Source organism: Portunus trituberculatus, chromosome 36 (assembly GCF_017591435.1).
Source record: "Portunus trituberculatus isolate SZX2019 chromosome 36, ASM1759143v1, whole genome shotgun sequence".
In the NCBI taxonomy this organism is placed as follows: Eukaryota; Metazoa; Arthropoda; class Malacostraca; order Decapoda; family Portunidae; genus Portunus; species Portunus trituberculatus.
The window spans coordinates 136230-156883 of NC_059290.1; the positions used below are offsets into that span (position 1 = coordinate 136230).

General features: G+C 39.8%; 2 protein-coding genes across 3 annotated transcripts in view; both read left to right on the top strand.

Annotated features, from left to right (window-relative positions):
• The first annotated feature begins 684 nt into the window (after positions 1–684).
• Positions 685–20654, top strand: part of LOC123513692 (uncharacterized threonine-rich GPI-anchored glycoprotein PJ4664.02-like) — a 91855-nt gene continuing 71885 nt past the window's right edge. Inside the window, exon 1 of one of the 2 annotated variants that reach the window (XM_045271052.1) lies at positions 685–958. The gene's annotated coding sequence lies outside the window, so the exon portion shown is untranslated. The remainder of the gene's footprint in view (positions 959–20654) is intronic. The other variant, XM_045271051.1, reaches the window with a different exon arrangement.
• Positions 8873–9397, top strand: LOC123513440. Its single transcript, XM_045270597.1, has 2 exons — positions 8873–9097; positions 9239–9397. Exons 1-2 carry the CDS (start codon positions 8873–8875, stop codon positions 9395–9397), a joined length of 384 nt encoding a protein of 127 aa, XP_045126532.1.

Below are 20654 nucleotides of genomic sequence, written 5' to 3' on the forward strand. Positions count from 1 at the left end.
GGATATCAACATGTTAGAAGCAGTTCAGAGAAGAGCAACTAGGATGATACCAGCATTAAAGTGCCTGGAGTATAGAGATAGATTAAAGGAATTAAACATGTTTTCATTTGAGAGATGTATAAGAGGATATGATAGAGTTATTTAAAATGTTCTCAGATACAAACTACATAGATGTGAGATCTTTCTTTACCTTAGAGGAGGGAAGTAGGACTAGAAATCATGGCAGGAAGATTAGAAAGCAAGGCTGCAGGTTAGATATAAGAAAATATTTCTTTAGTCATAGGGTGGTAGACTTCTGGAATGCATTGCCAGAGAGGGTTGTAAATAGCACTAGTTTGACAATGTTTAAAACAGATTAGATAAGCACTTAAATTTATTAGATTTATAATTATGTATAGCGCTGCATGATAGTTTTATAAGAAATTTACTATAGTTAAACAAGACATGATCCCCATGTATGGGGATCACAAATTGTAGAGGAATTCGCTGCAGGACTTAGCCCTGTTAATGGGCCAAATATTTAGAATTAGTATATAATGTATTGTGTACTTGTAAGTGTATCTTTAAGTACTGATGACGAGGTCGCTGTGCGACTGATACAGGATAACCTAGATGGGCCCTGGTGGCCCTTTGTTATCCTATTATTTATGTTATGTTATGTTATGTTAAAAGTTTATAGTTAAAGGAAAGAAGAAAAGTGATTAAAGTGAATCGTAAAAAAAAGGAGTAAAACCAGCAACAACCAAGGTGACTATAACTACAACAGGGGGGCCGTTGCAAAGGCTATCCCAGGACCCAGGAGTGTCGGAAGCCTGACATTCAAATTCCTGGCAAACCCGAAGTAGTAGTGCTCGTCGGTGGAAGTTTTTAGCCCGCTAAGCGCCTTCACGCTGCTCCAGGCGTTTGAATAGTGAGGAAGCGAAGTGCCGATTAGGAGGTGACAATCAGAACCAGAAAGGTAAGATTGCTTGGTGAGGATGAAGACGTTTCTTGGATTTTGAAACCGTGACTCGGTAACAGTTTGTGTTGGGGGAGAGGCCTTCCTTGCTGTGTGTATGCTGACGGAATTGATGGCTATGATGTCTGCGGTAGTGGCAGGCTGTTAGGACTGCCCAACGTTCCCCTGATTACTGGGTAATCAGTTTCAAGGGTGTTTCCCCCGAGATAATTTCAGGGGAACCAATTCTGCAAGGGAGGGATTCTCATTCCATCCATCAAAAGCACTTTTTTTTTTTTTATATTATATATATACTCTTTTACCAGTCTCAATTTCGGATGAAACAATCTCTTCTGGTAGTTTTTGACTTCTGAATGAATTTGCATGATTTTGTTGAAAATCATTGCTTTTTTTAATTGGATCCCCTTCCCCTATCCCCCTGCAAAGTATTTTGTGATGAAAAGAATAGTAAAAGATTTTATACAAAATGTAAAGATAAAAATTTGATATAAGAAAATGTAGTTTCTTTTTTCTTTAAGTATCATAGAAGTAATAGTCTAAAATATGGACTGTTACTGTTGTGGAGAGTACTTGTTGCCATCAGCTGTGCACCAGGTCAGTAACTGCCCAGGACAAAGCCATCTTAACCAAACCTAACCTAGCTAATTTAACTAATATAACTGGTTGAGACAACACACTGCTGATTGACATCTTCCTCGGACTAAATTAACCTAACCCAATATAAACCAAAGCAAACTAGTGTTAACCTAACTGGCAATATGAGGAAATAAATGTGAAGTTGTTGCTTTACTTCTCATTCTCAAATCTGGTGGTCCAATGGAAGTTACTAAAGTGTATGGACAGACATCTTCCCCAAACTAATCGAAATATTTCAATTTGTTTCACTTCTTTCTCCACAAAATACTCGGGATTTGCTACATTGGTTCTGTATTTCTTGATTGGCCAGTGGATGCATTTTGAAACCAAAGAACCAATCAACATGATTGATTTTGCATTTGCACAACAGGTGTGACATTTTGGACACACATTTTCCTCTATATTTTATAGACTTGAGCTTAATTGAATGATTATCTTATTAGGGACATCATTTATTAACTATCTGACATTAAGAAAAAAAATGCATGGTGTTGCGTTTATGTTTTTGTGTTTTTCGTTGAAACATGTGGTATATTAAGTGACTTAGAATTAGAGGATTAATTTTTTTCATATTTTCAAGGGGAACTGGGCAATTTCTGTAAAAAGAAAAGGAAATAATACTATGTATTTCTACAGTCAAATTTAACTTTTACCTTACTCTGGCATTTATTTATTTATTTATTTATTTTTTTTTTTTTACAATGGTTACACAAAACATGTTTTAAACCACGGGTGTGCAACCTTTTTTCCTAAAGGGCCACTAGTCACGACTCTGTTGGTATGGAGGGTCACATAACCTTACTATTTCATGTTATTTACTACGATCGAAGACATATTATGTGAGATTATACTGATAAAGATAGGAAATCATTTTGTTACTGATTTTATTTATATTGGGATCACAAAAATAAGAATTGTCCAAAACATGTATTTTCCTTACTATAAATGAGCTACTGTACCTTATTATAATGTACAAACATAAATAATTAGCTATTGTTGGTTAACTGGGTTCATTAACAAGAATTATTATCAAAAACAGACATTTCCTGAGCATTAATTTGCAAATGAAAGGCTACCCTAGTGAGATGGTTGATGTTGCATTTGGGACATCAACTCATCAATATCAGGCTGTATGGATGATGTGGCTACACACAGGGTACTTTAAAAGTGTTCATCAGTAAGTGAAGATCTATACTTGTTTTTAACCAGATTAATTTTTGAAAAGAGCTGTTCACATACATATGTGCAACCAAACACTGCCATCATTTTCCTTGCATGAGCAGAGAGTTTTGGATACACTGCTTGCAAATTTTCTAAAGTCAATCACAAAACTGCAACATTAACAACTTACAGTAGATACTGGTAATCACAAATCAACCACAACAAATGAAGTCACAACGGAGACTGGTGACTGGTGAGGCAGCGATACTGACAGGCGGGAACACATGTACCATACTACAGTACGTGAACCATACGTGTCAGACTCATAGACAGACAACCAATGATCACTCAATCTAATAATTAAAAATGTTAAGTAATATATTATTTTCTGTTCTAATATAATTAAAATCTGTACCTTAGTGAACGAAATAGAAAAAAATATGGTGATACTGGTACACGAGAATATGAATCTTGTCAAACTTTCGGTGGGCTCCACTTGGTAACACTCTCTCTCTCTCTCTCTCTCTCTCTCTCTCTCTCTCTCTCTCTCTCTCTCTCTCTCTCTCTCTCTCTGAGGGCTGCACTATAATTTATTTATTTCTAGGAGAAAGGGCTGCAGTGAAAGCCTCTTGAGTCCCACTGATTACACAGGGCTGTTTTAAACTGTTTTATAAAAAGTAAAATTTTTCTTCACTGCCTGCAGAACAGTCTATTGAGTATGAAATTCTATTCAACAGTTTTACTTCCCATTTAGGCATAGGCTTACTTAGCAACTGGAACATGCAACTATAATATTTGTTTTACCATTGTATCCTGTTTTCTTTCATATCTTTCTTCATTCTCATACAGCAGACCAATGCCAACATCGTCATAATATCTGATATGATGATCAGGCAAGATTTGAAGTCTTCCAGCACTGATTACTTTGGTTCTTACATCAGTAACATTTGAAATAGATGGTTTTCCTCTTTTATTGTTGCATTCTTTTCCTCCATAATCAAAGAAAATGCTACTTTTATTCTGAAAAATGCCTAAGAAATTATTGCTGATTTTAGTAGCTGGAGGTAGAGTACATCCCATCTGTACAAAATCAGCTGTAGACAATTATTACATCAGTCATGTGAAAGGTGAAATGATGTAGCATTTTCTTGTTTCAGTGTTGATTTTCTACAGAGAAATTAGGTAGTCTGCCAGGTCAACCCTATCCATGCCTTTGATAATATCTGGGTAACTGATTTTAATCAGGTGCCAAACTGCCAATGACATCACAGGTAGCAAAAAATGCTCTCCATAACAGTTCAGAAGACAGGAAAGTGCAGAAATAGTTGCCACGCAAAGATTCAAGATACCAAAAGTATGAGACTAGCAGCAGAAAAAATAAACACCTGCTTCTTATACAAAAGATGCAGAAACTGGAGGTGGGGATAACAAGCAATTGAATAGCAGAAACAAAGCTGATCAAAATCCTTGATATTGTGCTGGATTTGTTACAGGTTACCATCCCAGGTTATAAGGCACTCAGCAACACAGGAAAAGGTACAGGAAGCTGGAGAAACAGCCACGTTATAGGCAAGGGGGCAAGCAGTGCAAGAACATGGTGTTATAGTTAAGTTGTTGTCAAGGTGGCAGGGAGGAAGGAGTGGCAAACACATGGCATTGACCACCATTATAAGACCATAGGCAACAGAACCCCCCTCCCCCTTAAAAAAAATATCCAGAAGATGGCAATGGTGCAGTGTGTGCTACAATTTGGTTGGTGGCCAAAGTAGGAACACAGGCTTGTGTGTGGCCAGGAACCAGTGAGGCAGCTGGGAGCACTTGGATGCATGGCCAACCACATAGGTAACATGAGGCAGCAAAAACTGGTCACCTGGTAAGCAGCTGGTATAGAATGATTTTGGAGGGCACTGGTGTCATTGGTTGCCTCTAGTTTATTTGCTAGGATGTTTGCACAATCACATGTAAGGATGCATGTGTCCCAGGAAGGCAAATAAACACTGCTCAATGGCTTTCATTAAATAGAGTCCAACAGTATCGGAGAGGCTGGTCAATGATGATTGACTGGCACGTGGGGTGATACCAACAAGGAATCCCTGCAAACAAAATAGTCAAGAAGTGTTATACTTGTATATGATAATAACAATAGCATTAGTAATGATGGTACATAATAGTGATAAAAATAATAATGACAATAATAAGAATGATAGTAGTAATACTAAGAAGAAAATGAGCATATTTACATTATAGTAATGGAACATACTGTTACTCACTCTGACATTTCAGGCTTAAACTTTTTTATCAATAAGCTTCATTAACTTCTCTGCTTTATTCCATGTTTTTGCTGAATAATCCATTCATTTCTGCAGATAGCAAATAACAAACATTTACAATAGAGATGTACCGATACCAATATTGCAAAATTTGGCCGATACCAATACTGGTACTAGCTACAAGTACTAATGATACTGAAAATAGTCCATTGTAAACCAGTCTGAAATTGTTGTCCACAGTCATATGTAGGTATGTTTTTTTTTCTGTTTGACATCATCATCATTATTATTATTATTATCATCATCATCATCATCATCATCATCATCATCATCATCATCATCATTATAATCATTATTATTATCCCTCATTTATCCACTTTGAACAATCTATATGGAAATAATAAGTCATAATGAGTGTTATGGGTACCAATATTTTCTCCATAGGCAGAAAATCTGTGACGTCACTTATAAATACCACTAAATGCTCCTACAGTCATCACCCACACATTGAGTAACTTCCTGCCCAGTGTCCTCATGAATTTTGCTTTGATATATCTTTCTAACAATTTTATTTGCCAAATACATATGCATTTCAGCAATCCAATGCAATGTCACCACATGAGTGAAAGACACCAACATCTGGTCGGATGAAGCACACACACACACACACGCACGCACACATGCCCGGTAGCTCAGTGGTTAGAGCGCTGGCTTCACAAGCCAGAGGACCGGGGTTTGATTCCCCGGCCAGGTGGAGATATTTGGGTGTGTCTCCTTTCACGTGTAGCCCCTGTTCACCTAGCAGTGAGTAGGTACGGGATGTAAATCGAGGAGTTGTGACCTTGTCCCGGTGTGTGGTGTGTGCCTGGTCTCAGGCCTATCCGAAGATCGGAAATAATGAGCTCTGAGCTCGTTCCGTAGGGTAACGTCTGGCTGTCTCGTCAGAGACTGCAGCAGATCAAACAGTGAAACACACACACTCGCCGTCGCTGAGAAAGGACAGCTCGTCTCCGGCTGCGGACGGGAAGAAGGAAAATACCTATGGTGTTACAGGGCCCGGGTACCTCTAAGTTAGTGTCCTGTTAATGTTGCATAGTGTTGAAAGTGAGGGATATGGAGAGTGGTCCCTGAGAGGAGAGTGTGGGCGGTGATTGTTTTGGCCGTAATCAGCTTACGATACCAAATATGGCATCTAGACAAGCCCGGGACTTTGAAGGTTTTATAACTACGCCAAGAGGACTGGAGAAATTAGATATGGATGCAAGAGTTCAGGCACTGGAAAGTAAGTTCCTAAACATTTTGTCCATAGAAGAAAAACTGGATAGAGTTCTAGCTGAGAATGATTCGTTCAGAAAAGATATCTATTTGTTAACGATAGCGAATAAAGAGCTATTGAAGGAAAAAGTAGAGATGGAGAAAGAAAACCAACAACTAAGGAATCAATATGAAGAGATGAAGGCTAAACTCCTGGAAATGGAGATGAAAATATCCGAAGGGGACTTGAGGAAGGAGGAATGCCTTAATCTAATTGATACCAGGATGAAAGAAGTGAACCATGAACATCAGGAGGTACAAAGGTCCTTTAGGGAGATAGTGAAAAAGCAGGAAGAGGAAAATAAAGGGATTACGCAGAGGGAAATGGTAAAGGCACTAAAGGAAAATGAGTAAGTGGTGAGAGATATTGCAGAAAAGAAAAAATGTGTGATCATAATAGGATTGAGGGAAGAAATTAACAGGAACTGGCAGGACAGGAGGGATAAGGAAAATGACAGGATTAAGTCTTTACTGAACAAGATCTCTGTGGAAGAAGAGGACCTATATGCTGAGGTAGAAGAAAGTGTGAGACATTGGAAGCTTTTGAGGAAAGCAAGAATAGACCATTAAAATTGAAATTAAAGTCTCAGGTGGCAGCTGAGGCCTTATTGAAGAGGGCTTGGAAACTTAAGGACTCTGAGGAAACCAAAACAATTTACATAAGAAGAAATATGTCACAAGATGAGCGAATGAAAATGAAAGAGCTTGTAACTGAAGTGAAAGAGAGGAATGACGAAAGAACAGAGGAGGAAAAGACCAAGTTTTTGGAGGATGAGAAATGGGAGGCTAAAGAAGTGGTGGATAAAACAGACGGAATAGACATTACATGAAGGAATGAGACTAGGAATGGAATACAAGTGACTTACACGAATATAGATGGATTTCTGTCTAAGAGGCTAGAATGTATGGATTACCTAAGAAATAACGAACCGGACATAATGTGTGTAGTGGAAACAAAGCTAAGGCCCGAAATAAAGCTAGACTGGTTTGTTGTAAAACACTACAAAGTATGGAGAAATGATAGAAAAATAAAGGAGGTGGTGGTATAATGGTTCTTACTAAGGAAGATCTGATAGTGAAGGAGGTGAACTATAGTAAGAGAAATGAGGAAGTGATAAGTATGCTTATAACAGATGGCAAGAGGGACATTAATATTATAACAGTATACATACCACCCAGAACCAATGCTTGGGAATATGAACAGTACCAAATGGTGATGAGAAATACTCTAGACAGAATGAAGCAAGAACTCATCAGAAAGGATAGAGTGATGATAGTCGGAGACTTTAATTGTAAAGAAATAGTGTGGGAAGACTACGAAGTGGTGAACAGTGGTGAGTGGGCAGAGGAATTGTTAAAGGTAGCAACAAATAACTTGATGACACAGTGGGTGAGATCACCAACAAGGTGCAGGGGACAAGATGTTGCAGCAAGGTTGAATTTGGTATTTACCAGGGGCATCTCTCTAAAAGAGGAAATTGAACATAAATGTCCCTTGGGGAGAAGCGATCATGATGTCTTAAGCTTTGAGCTGGATACGGAATTAAGCACGAATAAGATTGTGGAACGCAGGGAGGAAAAATTAAATTATATTAGGGCAAATTATAACCATATAAGGGAGTTCTTTAATGAAATACCTGAAAGGGATATGCAATTGAAATACGATAAATTTATGGATTTGTATAACTGCTGTGAAAAAGTTTGTGCCATATTACAGAAAGAGGACTTTAAATAATAAACAGTGGTTTAATAGAAATTGTGAAGAAGCAAAAAAGAACAAAGAAAAGGCATGGAAGAAACTTAAGAAAAACAGTGATGTATTCTCAAGAGAAGTTTACAAAACAGCAAGGAATAGATATGTTGAAGTAAGGAGAACAGCACAGAAGGAATATGAACAGAGGGTGGTGGAAAACTGTGATAGTGACCCAAAAATGTTTTACAAATTCATAAATGGAAAACTAAATATAAGGAGGCAATAGAAAAGGTAAAAAACGTGGAAGAAGTATATGAGGATGCTGGAGATATAGCTGAAATTTTGAACGACAACTTTTGCAAAGTGTTTACAAAGCAGGAGCATTTTATGGGAGTAAGACCTACGGAAATAAAGCAAATGCAGGACATCATGGTTACTAAGGAAGATGTAAGGAAAATTATAAGCTATCTGGATATTAATAAATCAATGGGGCCTGATGGCATATCTGGGAGGTTGCTAAATGAATGTAAGATTCAATTGTTGAACCCCGTATTTGATATTGTGGAAACCTCCATACGAACAGGATTAGTCTCGAAAGAGTGGAAAAGAGCTGACATTGTGCCTATATGTAAGATTGGCAGTAAAATGGAACTGCTAAATTATAGACCAGGGCCCGTACTTATAAACACGGTAAGAAGTCGTCCTAAATCACAAAAATGGCGGAATTCGAGTCTTAAATCCTTAAGACGGCATCCTAAGCCTAAAGATCGTCTTACTGCTAAAACACCTCCCGAGGTGTTTTAGCAGTAAGACAACTAAGATTTCATCCTAAAAGTAAACATGGCCACTCTAGGGGGACTGCACCGCCACCACCTGCGACAGAGACGGTCGTTTCGTGAGAGGAAGGACGTCCTGAATGAGCTAGATGACCGTGAGCTGGTGAAGAGGTATTGGCAGGATCCTGCTGGTATCATTTTCGTGACAAATTTGGTGCGGGAAAGGCTGAAGAGACCAACTGCAAGGAACAAGGCCTCTCTCCCCGAGATGCAAGTTATCTTCACTGTGGTACCTCGCTATAGGAAAGATGCAGCAGTGCAGCACTGATGACTTGGGGCCCTCACAACAGACCATCAGCAGGATCATCAGTGATACAATGCCATCCTCTCTTAATTCATAAGATTTTTAGTTACCCAACTGGAAACTCAGTGGAGGAAGGAGTTTCTGCAGATTGCTGGCTTCCCTGAAGTGATCGGTGGCATTGATGGAACGCACGTAATGATTGTGGCTCCTAGAGAGTATAAGGTAGAGTTTGTCAACAGGAAGAGATACTACAGCATCAACGTGCAGTTTGTGTTTGATGCTTGATACCACATTATTGATGTGGTTGCAAAGTGGCCGGGATCGGTTCACGATGCAAGAATACTTGTTGAAAGTGGACTCTGCACGATATTTGACAACGGCATCGTCCCAGCTGGGTGTCACTTACAGGGAGATAGTGACTATCCCTGCAAGAAGTGGCTACTGACTCCATACCTCAGACCACAGCCTGGAACAGTCTTCTTATAACAGGTAAGCTACTGAGTAGTAAATTTTAGATAAAAAGTTATCTAATTAATTATCCCACATCACACAAAACTAATTATTTACCTCCCATAGTTACACTTTTTCATATAAACTAATATAAAGTGCTAAATTAATGAATTAGGTATTTTTGAAATATTATTGCAGTTTCACACAATCTTGACCCTCCCCCCAACCTTACTGGATTTCTCCATAAGATGAAGTAACCTAACCTAACATTTTGTAACCTCCTCATTGGGTTGACATCATCCCCCATTAAGGAGTAACTTAACATTTTGAAACTTGACCAGAACAACTGATAAGGTAAAGTAATTTAACATGGTGTAACCTCCTACCTGGGGAGCTTTGCCCCCTCTGGATCCCCCAAAAAGTATACGTATCATTAATATCTGATAAGGTAAAATGGGGCTAGAAATGCTCCATAAAGTAAAATGTAGACCCTGCAGAGGGCTATAATTATGTAAAGTGTGTGTTGGTTGAATCACCAATACAACAAGTAAATTTCATGAAAATTTCCAAATATTTAAGAGTTTCTTCTTTTTTATTCTAAGTTTTCATGTGAATATATTAACCTAACCAATGTTATACTAGAGATTTTTTTTGTTTCATAATGTTTAAGCTATCATGTCACAAATCATTATCATACAATGAATCTTAACTTAACCTTATACATGACATAACCTAAATGTTTGCAGAAATTAAATTAATGCATCATACCAATTTCAAGTACTGCATTGTAAGATTGAAATCTATATTAATTTCAGGGCCCACAAGAAAACCCGCAGCGTTGTTGAGAGGCATCGGGCAGCTGAGCGACATTTTCACATGCTACACAGTGAGACCCGAGTTGGTCCTCCATCCAAGGTCTGCCAAATTGTAGAGGTTTGTGCACTGCTGCACAACATCTGCAAAGCAAGAAACATCGTTCTTCCTGAGGAAGAAGAACATCTTGCTGCAGCCGAGGATGGAGGCAACGAGGAGCGACTCCTAGCACAGAAAGTTCAAAGTCGCCATAAAGTAATCCTTTACAGGGATGAATTTGTTGTGCTTCACTTCAAGTAAGTAACACAACCCATAATGCTGATTATAGTAGCATTCTTAAGTTTTTTCCCCTCTGTTACTTTGTTATTTATATTTATATGTCTTGTTTTGTTGTGTGTGCACTGTTATGTTGGTGATTTCATCTTCCTTGCCTCACTCTCTGCCAGTCACCCACTATTGAAAAGATAGAGTTCTTCACAGATACCACAGTATCACTGTTCAGCCTTACAATATTTAAATGGGTTTTGATGAATGTGTATCTCAGCAACATCTAAAAAAATAATTAATAGTACATTATTTATATCTTTATTACTATTTTTTATTTGTTTGTTTCTGGTACTCTAGTTTTTGTGTGTAGTACATGTAGCCTGTTCTGCTTTTTGCTTCCTTTCATGAGCCATTATAGATTCTTCAAGGAGTGCAAGCTCAAGCTTCCTTTTCTTCTGCAGGTGGATGATCTCCTCCTCATCCACAAACACCAGTGATGTACCAGGCAAGTCTGGCCCCTGTTGGTGCTGCAAGTGCTGTGGCAAGTGCCTCCTCAACACCCACTTCTCTCTGTTGGGTTGCCTCTGCCACTTCCCCAGCATCATCTGCTGCCTGAACACTGCTGGCATCATTAGATCTAACTTCAGAAACTAAGCTGACAATGTTTTTGGTTTTATTGCTAAGGACAAAAGTAACAGAAACCAGTAAATCTAGCTAAGGGTACAATGTGTTTGACTTAAATCCTATTCTGTTTGAAGGAAGCCCATGTCTAAGAAATTGTAAATCCCTAAGACTCGTTATCATTAACACATTCACCCACTACAACACCATATTTATGAGGGGGGAGAAGGGATAGGAATTAAGTTTACTTTATTAGTTTTTTTTTTTTTTTTTCTTTTCTTATTTCTGTTTTAGCTGTTTGGTTAAAGAATAAAAAAAAAAAAAAATTTCTCAACACTAGATAACAAATTTACCATTGTGTTTAACTCTAAGTTGTAAACTAAATGGGAATGAGTATTTTGGATTGCAGACATTTGAGACAACATTATGGCCTAATATTGCTATATCTACAAGTGGCTTATCCTTTGTTAAGGAAGGTGCATTCAATGATGCTTGCCTTATTGGTATACCCATGAATAGAGACATTCTTAGGGTCCAAAATCTCAAAGATTAACTCATTGTGCTGGGAGAGAGGAGGGTTGGCAGGAGGTCCACCATCTGGAAAGAATATAATCTTATTGCTAATGAATTGCAAATACAAATAAATAATTTATAAAGAACGTGTTTTCACATAACATACGTAACTCAGATGTGTGGTTGGAGTAATATTATTTGTCAGAGGTAGACACTGCATCATAATTAGTGTGTGCAATAAATGCATCCACTTCACAAAAAAAAAAAAAAAATGCAGGAAATGGCTGGCACTTTAATATATTAATCACTAGTACAAAACTTTCAATGTTGTTGCTTCCAAACTTAAAACAGGAATAGTTTACTGAAATTTACTCCTTAAAGTGCTCAGGTTCCATGATCTAAATCTCAAGTGACCTTAACAGTAGACCTGCTGAAACTTAGTATTTACTCAAATTACTAGTAAGCTTCCTTGCAAAAAATAAATAACCATAAATAAATTCTTTTCTTTAAGTGAAATTGCCTTACCTATTCAGTGCTTAAAAAGAATAAGATAAATCATATCTTTTGTTAAGGTAAAACTGAAATTTCTATCAAGCTCAAAAATATTAAAATCTTGCTGCAACTCACACACAAATATAAAAAAAATTAGCTCCCAAATTAATAACTCTTACCTGTGGCAGTCATGGCTTCTCTCTGCTTGCGGGTGTTCCGTCTTGCCTCAGATTTTATAATATGCCAATATTTCTGGCACTCCTCAGTGCGGAGAATGTCTGACACGGCAGACATCTCCGCACTATTGCTCCTCCAAGCAGCATTTCTGGCTTCCTTAGAGCAGCCAGCTGTGGAGAAGTCGCTCGGAGTATTTTTATGAGAATTTTGTATAGGTGGGTCAGATGAAGGCGTCCAGTTCGTCTTCCTGTTCCTCTTCTTGTCTTGAGTCTCTTGAGTAGCCATGGTGTGCAGTCGAAGTTGGCGCCAAATGATTGTTGTTTTGACAAGATGACAACAGTGGTGGTAAATTTATACCTTCAATTATCAAGGTTAAAATGAAGAGATGATTGTTGAAAACTAACTAGATAAATATGTTTTTTATTTAGAATATAATTTTTACGTATTTTCACCCGTTTCTTGCGAAATTCCTCAAAAAACATTACATAACGTCTGCTCATGTTAGCGGTTAGCGATGTAAGCGCCTAAAGACGGTTACTTAACAAAGCATCCTGCTAGGAAAGATTCTTAGCGCTTAAGTCTCGTAGGTTAAGTACTTTTCCTAACTAAGACAGCATCTTTGTGGAGTTTTATAAGTACGGCCCCAGTATCATTGACTAGTATATTGTGCAAGGTATGTGAAGAAGTAATTAAAGCTAAGTGGAGTTAGTATCTAGAAAGTGAAAACATTGAGTTAAAGACAGTTTGGTTTCAGAAAAGGAAGATCGTGCGTATCCAATTTATTGTGTTTTTATTCGAGTGACTGACATACTACAACATAGAGAGGGATGGGTGGATACTATCTACCTGGACTTGAGAAAAGCCTTTGATAAAGTACCAAACAATAGACTGATGTGGAAACTAAAGAAGATTGGAGGAGTAACTGATAAACTAGCAAAATGGATGGAAAATTACTTAGTGGGAAGAGAAATGAGAACAGTGGTGAGAGGAAGGAAGTCCAAGTGGAAGAAGGTAACCAGTGGAGTTCCACAAGGGTCAGTGCTGGGTCCCATCATGTTTTTTATTTATGTTAATGATATGCCAGTAGGAATTGACAGTTACATGAACATGTTTGCGGACGATACTAAAATTATGAGGAGAGTAAGGAATGTGGAAGATTGCAACAAGTTACAGGAAGATCTTGATAAAATATATGAGTGGAGTAAAGAGTGGCAGATGGAATTTAATATAGACAAGACCCATGTTATGAAAATGGGAAGAAGTAGATACAGACCAAACTGGGATTACAGGCTGGGTGATGAGAAGATTAAAGAGACCAATGAGGGGAAAGACTTAGGAGTAACCGTGCAAAACACTTTGTCACCGGAGAAACACATTAACAAGATTTTTTTGAAAACATATAACATGCTTCAAAATATTGGGCTTGCGTTCCACTACCTAGATGAAGGAATGATGAAGATATTATGTACTTAAATAAGACCCCAGTTAGAATATGCAGCTTGTGTCTGGTCACTGCATATGAAGAAAAATGTGAAGGTAGAAAGGGTACAGAGGCTGGCAACAAGGATGGTATCAGGACTCAGGGAGTTAGACTATGAGGAAAGACTGAGGAACCTGGGGCTGACCACATTAGAAGAGAGAAGAACAAGAGGAGACATGATAACTATGTATAAATTGGTGAACAAGATTGACATACTGGACAGAGAGTTGATAAAGGTGACCACAAGTAATCATCTCCGAGGACATGGAAAAAAAGCTAATAAAAGACATCTGTCTAAATGACGTGAGAAAATACAGTTTCCCGCATCGTAGCATTGATAAGTGGAATTAACTGAGCAGTGATGTTGTTGACGCGGTGTGTGTCAGTCAGATGAAAGAGAGATATGACAGGAATGGACAAGGAGACAGGTCACAGAGAGCTTAGCTTGGGCCCTGTAATACACAAATAGGTAAATACACACACACACACACACACACAGAGGATTGTGAAATACTGCAAGAAAACCTAAATAAGATATGAGAATGGAGCAAAAAGTGGGAACCCTCATAAAAAGAAACACATAAGGAAGTTGGAGTGACTACAAAAAATGGCTACAAGAATGGTTCCAGAATTTGAAGGGATGACATATGAGGAGAGAGTAAAGGCTATGGCTCTACCAACCCTGGAACAAAGAAGGGAGAAAGGAGACCTGATACAAGTTTTTAAATTGATTAATGGAATGGACCAAGTGGATAATGAGAAACTGATCCTGAGAGAAGAATATGACATATGAAGCACAAGATCGCATAGTAAAAAGCTGAGAAAAGGAAGATGTCTGAGAGATGTTAAAAAATATAGTTTCCCGCAAAGATGTATTGAGACGTGGAACAGTTTAAATGAAGTAGTGTCTGCAACGAGTGTGCATACTTTTAAAGTAAGATTGGATAAGTGTAGATATGGAGACGGGGCCACACAAGCATAAAGCCCAGGCCCTGTAAAACTACAACTAGGTAAATACACACACACACACACACACACACACACACACACACAAAAAAAAAAAAAATTAGGAATGACGTCATTATCTCTCTCTCTGTCTGTCTTTTTTTTTTTTTTTTTTTTCCATTTTCCTTGAAGTAATGAGAGACATGGCAGCATTGTATGGATTATCAGCCTCATCCTGTGGGTCAGTACAATTTAGTTTTATTATAGTTCACCAGGATGGTCAGTGAAGGGAGAGGAATGTCCAAGCTGATGGTGAACATTGAAATCTCCAAGGATGAAAATCCTGAGCAAGCACCCACTGGTTGGTGTAAGCCATGCCAAGGTTCCTTTTGTTCTTTGCATGCTTTTCCTGCTGCCTAGTGTTACGTTCACCGGTTAAACGGATAAGTTTGGCATCGGGGAGCCGGCGAACAATAACATTAAAAAAAAACACTGCAGGTTCAACTGGTGAGGATATGCAAAGGGGGCACTTAAAAAGCTATTTAGTAACCCAATAATGTAACCGACATACATATATAGATATAACATGAAACACATGAAAATGCCATACACATATACATATAACATATAAATAAATATAACAAAGAACCCAACTTAATACCTAACAATAATACTAATCCTATATGGAGGCAATGTGGAAAAAACGGACGAGGGGAAGTGATACTTATGAGGTGTCGCAGTGGTGAAGTGCTGGGTGAGGTGGATCCCATTGTAGTCCAAGAGGCGTTGTGTTCACTGGTTGAGGTCTAGACCTCGACTGCCTTCCAGAAAGCCGAGAGCTTGCTTAACACTTCTGCTTGAGTCGAATGGGGCCGCGTGAATCCAACTTCGGGATAGTAGCAGGGCTTCATGAGACGGTGACGTGGAGGGTTCACGAGACGGTGACGTGGAAGGTTCATGAGACGGTGACATGGAAGGGGAGGTGGAGAGGTGGCAAACGAGGAAGCAAGCAGAGGAGATGATGGTAGTGGAGTATGTTACGGGCAGGCCGTAACATTTCCTCCCCCCTAAGACCTCCGTAATGGGCTCATGAAGGAGGTGAGACGGAAGATCTTGATAAGGCGCCGGCGATGATGTTGTCCACCCCCTTGATATGGTGGACTTTCAAGTTGAAGGGTTGAGTTAACAAGGCCCAACTAAGAATGCATTGGTTTCGGTTCTTCATGGCATGAAGGAAGGCCAGATGGTTGTGATCGGTGAAGACCTTTGTAGTTTGAAGACCAGGATGAAGGTAGCACTCAAAACGTTGGAGCGCCAGGACGAGTGCCAGAGCCTCCTTCTCGATGGTGGAGTAGTTGAGTTGGTATTTCTTCAGCTTGGTGGAGTGATAGGCGATGGGATGGAGGATGCCGCTTGAGGGGGTCTGCTTGAAGGAGGACAGCACCCACTCCAACTCCACTCGCGTCCACTTGTAGATGGAAGGGGCGGGAGTGATCTGGCGTCCAAACCACTGACTCTGAGGAGAGGAACGCCTTGAGATGTTGGAAGGCTTGGTCACAGGTCGGGGTCCAGTGGAAGGGGACGGAAGTGCTGATAAGGTCCGTCAGGGGGGCGGCCAGGGTGAAGTTCCTACAGAATCGTCTGTAGAAACCAGCCATCCCCAAGAACCTCATGAGAGCTTTCGTGGTGGTAGGGACAGGGAAGCCAAGGATGGCCTCTACGTTGGCTCTCTTGGGGCGAACCTTGCTGTTCCCTACCACATGTCCCAGGTAGACAACCGTAGACTTCCCGAAGGTGGACTTGGCCAGGTTGATTGTAAGACCGGCTTCCTGCAACCGACTCATCAGCCTCCGGAGACGGGTCAGATGTGTCACCCAGTGGTCCAGAGTCACCACCAGGTCGTCCAGATAGGCAGCTGTTCCCTCCAAGTCCTGGATGATGTAATTTATAGCCCTCTGGAAGGTGGCGGGAGCATTAGACAAGCCGAAGGGCATCACTGTGTATTGGTATAGCCCGAAGGGGGTGATGAAGGCGGATATTATTCGGGCCTCGTCCGAGAGGGGAATCTGGTAGTGACCTTTAAGTAAATCTATGGTGGTTTCAAATTTAGCTACTCCTATGCTGTCTATAAGGTCCTCTATCAAGGGCAATGGGTAGGAGTCTGGTACTGTCACTTTATTTAATTTCCTGTAGTTGGTGCAAAATTGACTACTACCATCTGGCTTAGATATTAACAGGCAGGGAGAAGCCCAGGGGGATATACTAGGTTCTGCAAGGTGATGACAGAGCAGATAGTCTACCTCTTTTTTCATCAAGTCTCTTTTAACCCCTTCGCGCCTGATGTTAAAAAAGCCCGCCTGTATGATATACGGGTGGTAGTGCCTTAACCAAGGAAACTCGTGCAAACTTGTCATACTTGTCGTCTTTGTGTATTATGCTGCTATTTTTTAGTCACTATATCGCCTTTGAAGAGGAAAGTGGACGCTTCTCTCTTTGGAGAAAAAGAGAGAGAGAGAGAGAGCGAGTGACATTTGCTAATATTTTAGACACAAGCGGGATGCATGTAGCTTATCTTTTGAGAGGAAGAGGGGGAGGAAGGGAAGGGAGAGGGAAACGAAGGGAGAGAGAGAGAGAGAGAGATTAGAAAATTTGTTGTTTTTGTATTTGTGTGTGTGTTGTGTGTGTGTGTGTGTGTGTGTGTATTTACCTAATTGTATTTACCTAATTGTAACATACGGGAAAAGAGCTATGCTCGTGTTGTCCCGTCTCCATATCTATTAATGTCCAGCTTTTTCTTAAAATCATGAATATTCCTTGCGTTGACCACTTCCACGTCTAAACTATTCCATGCTTCCACCCTTCTATGAGGAAGCTATATTTTTCACATCTCTCCTATAAGTGGCCATTTTAGTTTTTCCCATGCCCTCTCGACATTCTTTCATTCCACATACACAGATCTTCCCTATCCATTTTTTCCATGCCAATCATCACTCTGTATATTGCTATCAGGTCTCCCCTTTCTCTTCTGTTTTCCAGGGTCGGAAGTTGCATTCTTTTCAGTCTGTCTTCATAAGTCAAATCTCTTAAAGTCAGGCACCATTTTCGTTGCAGCCCTCTGTACTTTCTCTAGTTTCCTTATGTGTTTCTTTAAGTTCGGAGCCCACTGTATTGTTGCATATTCAAGCCTCGGTCTTATCATTGCAGTAATTATTTTCTTCATCTAAATATACGAACGCCACTCTTATGTTCCTCAATAAGTTCAATACTTCTCCAATTATTTTGTTTATATGTCTCTCTGGCGATAGGTCATTGGTAATTGTCACCCCAAGGTCTTTTTCTTCATGACTGGTTTTTATGTCTTCATTTCCTATCTTGTACATACTCCTGATTCTTCTTTCACTCTTGCCAAACTCTATTTTCTTGCATTTTGTCGTGTTGAACTCCATTTGCCATGTACAGCTCCATTTCCATATTCTGTCCAAGTCTTCCTGGAGTAGTTCGCAATCTTTGTCACATCTCACTTTTCTTAACAATTTTGCATCGTCTGCAAATAGGCTCACATAACTGGACACCCCATCCACCATGTCATTTATGTAGACCGTGAACATTACTGGTGCCAACACTGATCCCTGTGGAACTCCACTCTCCACCAATCCCCATTCTGATAGTCTGTCCTTAATTATTGTTCTCATTTCTCTTCCTACCAAAAAGTCTTCCATCCATTTTAGTAAACTGCCATGCACTCCTCCTACCATTTCAAGTTTCCAGATCAGTCTCCGTGTGGTACCTTATCAAAGGCCTTTTTAAATCCAGATATATTCCATCAGCCCAACCATCTCTTTCCTGTATTACATCTATCACCCTCGAATAGTAACATATCAGGTTTGTCGTGCATGAACGCCTTTTCTAAAACCAAATTGACACTCACAAAGTATGTCATTTTTCTCCAAGAAGTCTGTCCATCTATTCTTCACCACCCTCTCACACATCTTAGCTACCACACTTGTAAGTGACACTGGTCTATAGTTCAATGGGTCTCTCTTGTTACCTGATTTATAGATTGGGACAATGTTAGCTCTTTTCCAGTCTTGGGGCACTACACCTTCCCTTAATGAGGCATCAATTACTTCACAAACTTTTTCTGCCAGTTGCTCCTGCATTCTCTTAAAATCCATCCTGATACCCCATCAGGTCCCACAGCTTTCTCACTTCTAAACTCCCATCATGTTCTTGATCTCCTCCACAGTTACTTGAAACTCCTTCATAATCCCTTTCTTTTCCATTACCAGTGGTTTGTCAAAAGCAGTCTCCTTTGTGAATACCTTCCGAAAGCATCCATTCATAGCCTCTGCCATTTCCTGGGATCTTCACTGCATACTCCATTTACTTCTAAACTTTCAATACTTTCTCTATTTTTGATGTTGTTGTTCACATGTCTGTAAAAAAGCCTTGGTTGGTCTTTACATTTATCAATTATATCCTTTTCTTGTTTCTTTCTTTCTTCTCTTCTAATCAACACATATTCATTTCTTGCTCTTTTGTAACTTTCCCACTGCTTAATCCGTCTTTTCCTTCTCCACCTCTTCCATGCATCCTCTTTTCTTGTTCTGGCCTTTTCACATCTATCGTTAAACCAGTCCTGCTTTCCAACTTCTCTATGTTGTCTTATTGGTACAAATTTTTTCTCACCTTCTTTGTATATTTTTATAAATTCTTTCCACTTTTCATTTGCTCCCTTAGCACTCTTGAATTTCATCCAATTTGTCTCTTGAAAGAATTTCTTTAGGTTTCCAAAATCTGTCTTGGCATAATTCCATCTTCCCACTTTATATTCTTCATTTCTTCTAGATTTCTCTTCGTCTATCACCTTGAACTCCAAAACTGCATGATCACTCTTTGCTAAAGGGCACTCCACCCTCATCTCCTCAATGACCATTGGCTCTGTACTAAAGACCAAGTCCAGTCTTGACGATGCTCCCTCTCCTCCAAACCTAGTATCTTCTTTGACCCACTGAGTTAACACATTTTCCATTGCCAGTGTCAATAGTGTATTTCCCCATGTTGTCTCTGATCCTTCCATTGACCAGTCCTCCCAACACACCTCTTTACAATTAAAATCTCCCATCATTATAGTTCGTTCACAGCCACCCAACATTTCTTCCAGACACGTTCCTGTATCACTTATCATTTCTTCATATTCCTGTACTGACCATGCATTTGTCTTAGGTGTGTGTGTGTGTGTGTGTGTGTGTGTGTGTGTGTGTGTATTCACTGTTTGATCTGCTGCAGTCTCTGACGAGACAGCCAGACGTTACCCTACGGAACGAGCTCAGAGCTCATTATTTCTGATCTTGGGATAGGTCTGAGACCAGGCACACACCACACACCGGGACAACAAGGTCACAACTCCTCGATTTACATCCCGTACCTACTCACTGCTAGGTGAACAGGGGCTACATGTGAAAGGAGACACACCCAAATATCTCCACCCGGCCGGGGAATCGAACCCCGGTCATCTGGCTTATGAAGCCAGCGCTCTAACCACTGAGCTACCGGGTCGTGTGTGGTATGAGTGTGTGTGTATGAGTTTGTGTGTGTGTGTGTGTGTGTGTGTGTGTGTGTGTGTGTGTGTGTGTGTGTGTGTGTGTGTGTGCCACGAATGTTACAAGGCGGGACGCATGTAACTTATCTTCGAGAGGAGAGGGGAGGGAGGAATGAGAGAGAGAGAGAGAGAGAGAGAGAGCGATGGGAACAGTCTATGCCATTGGGTAATTTTAGACACAA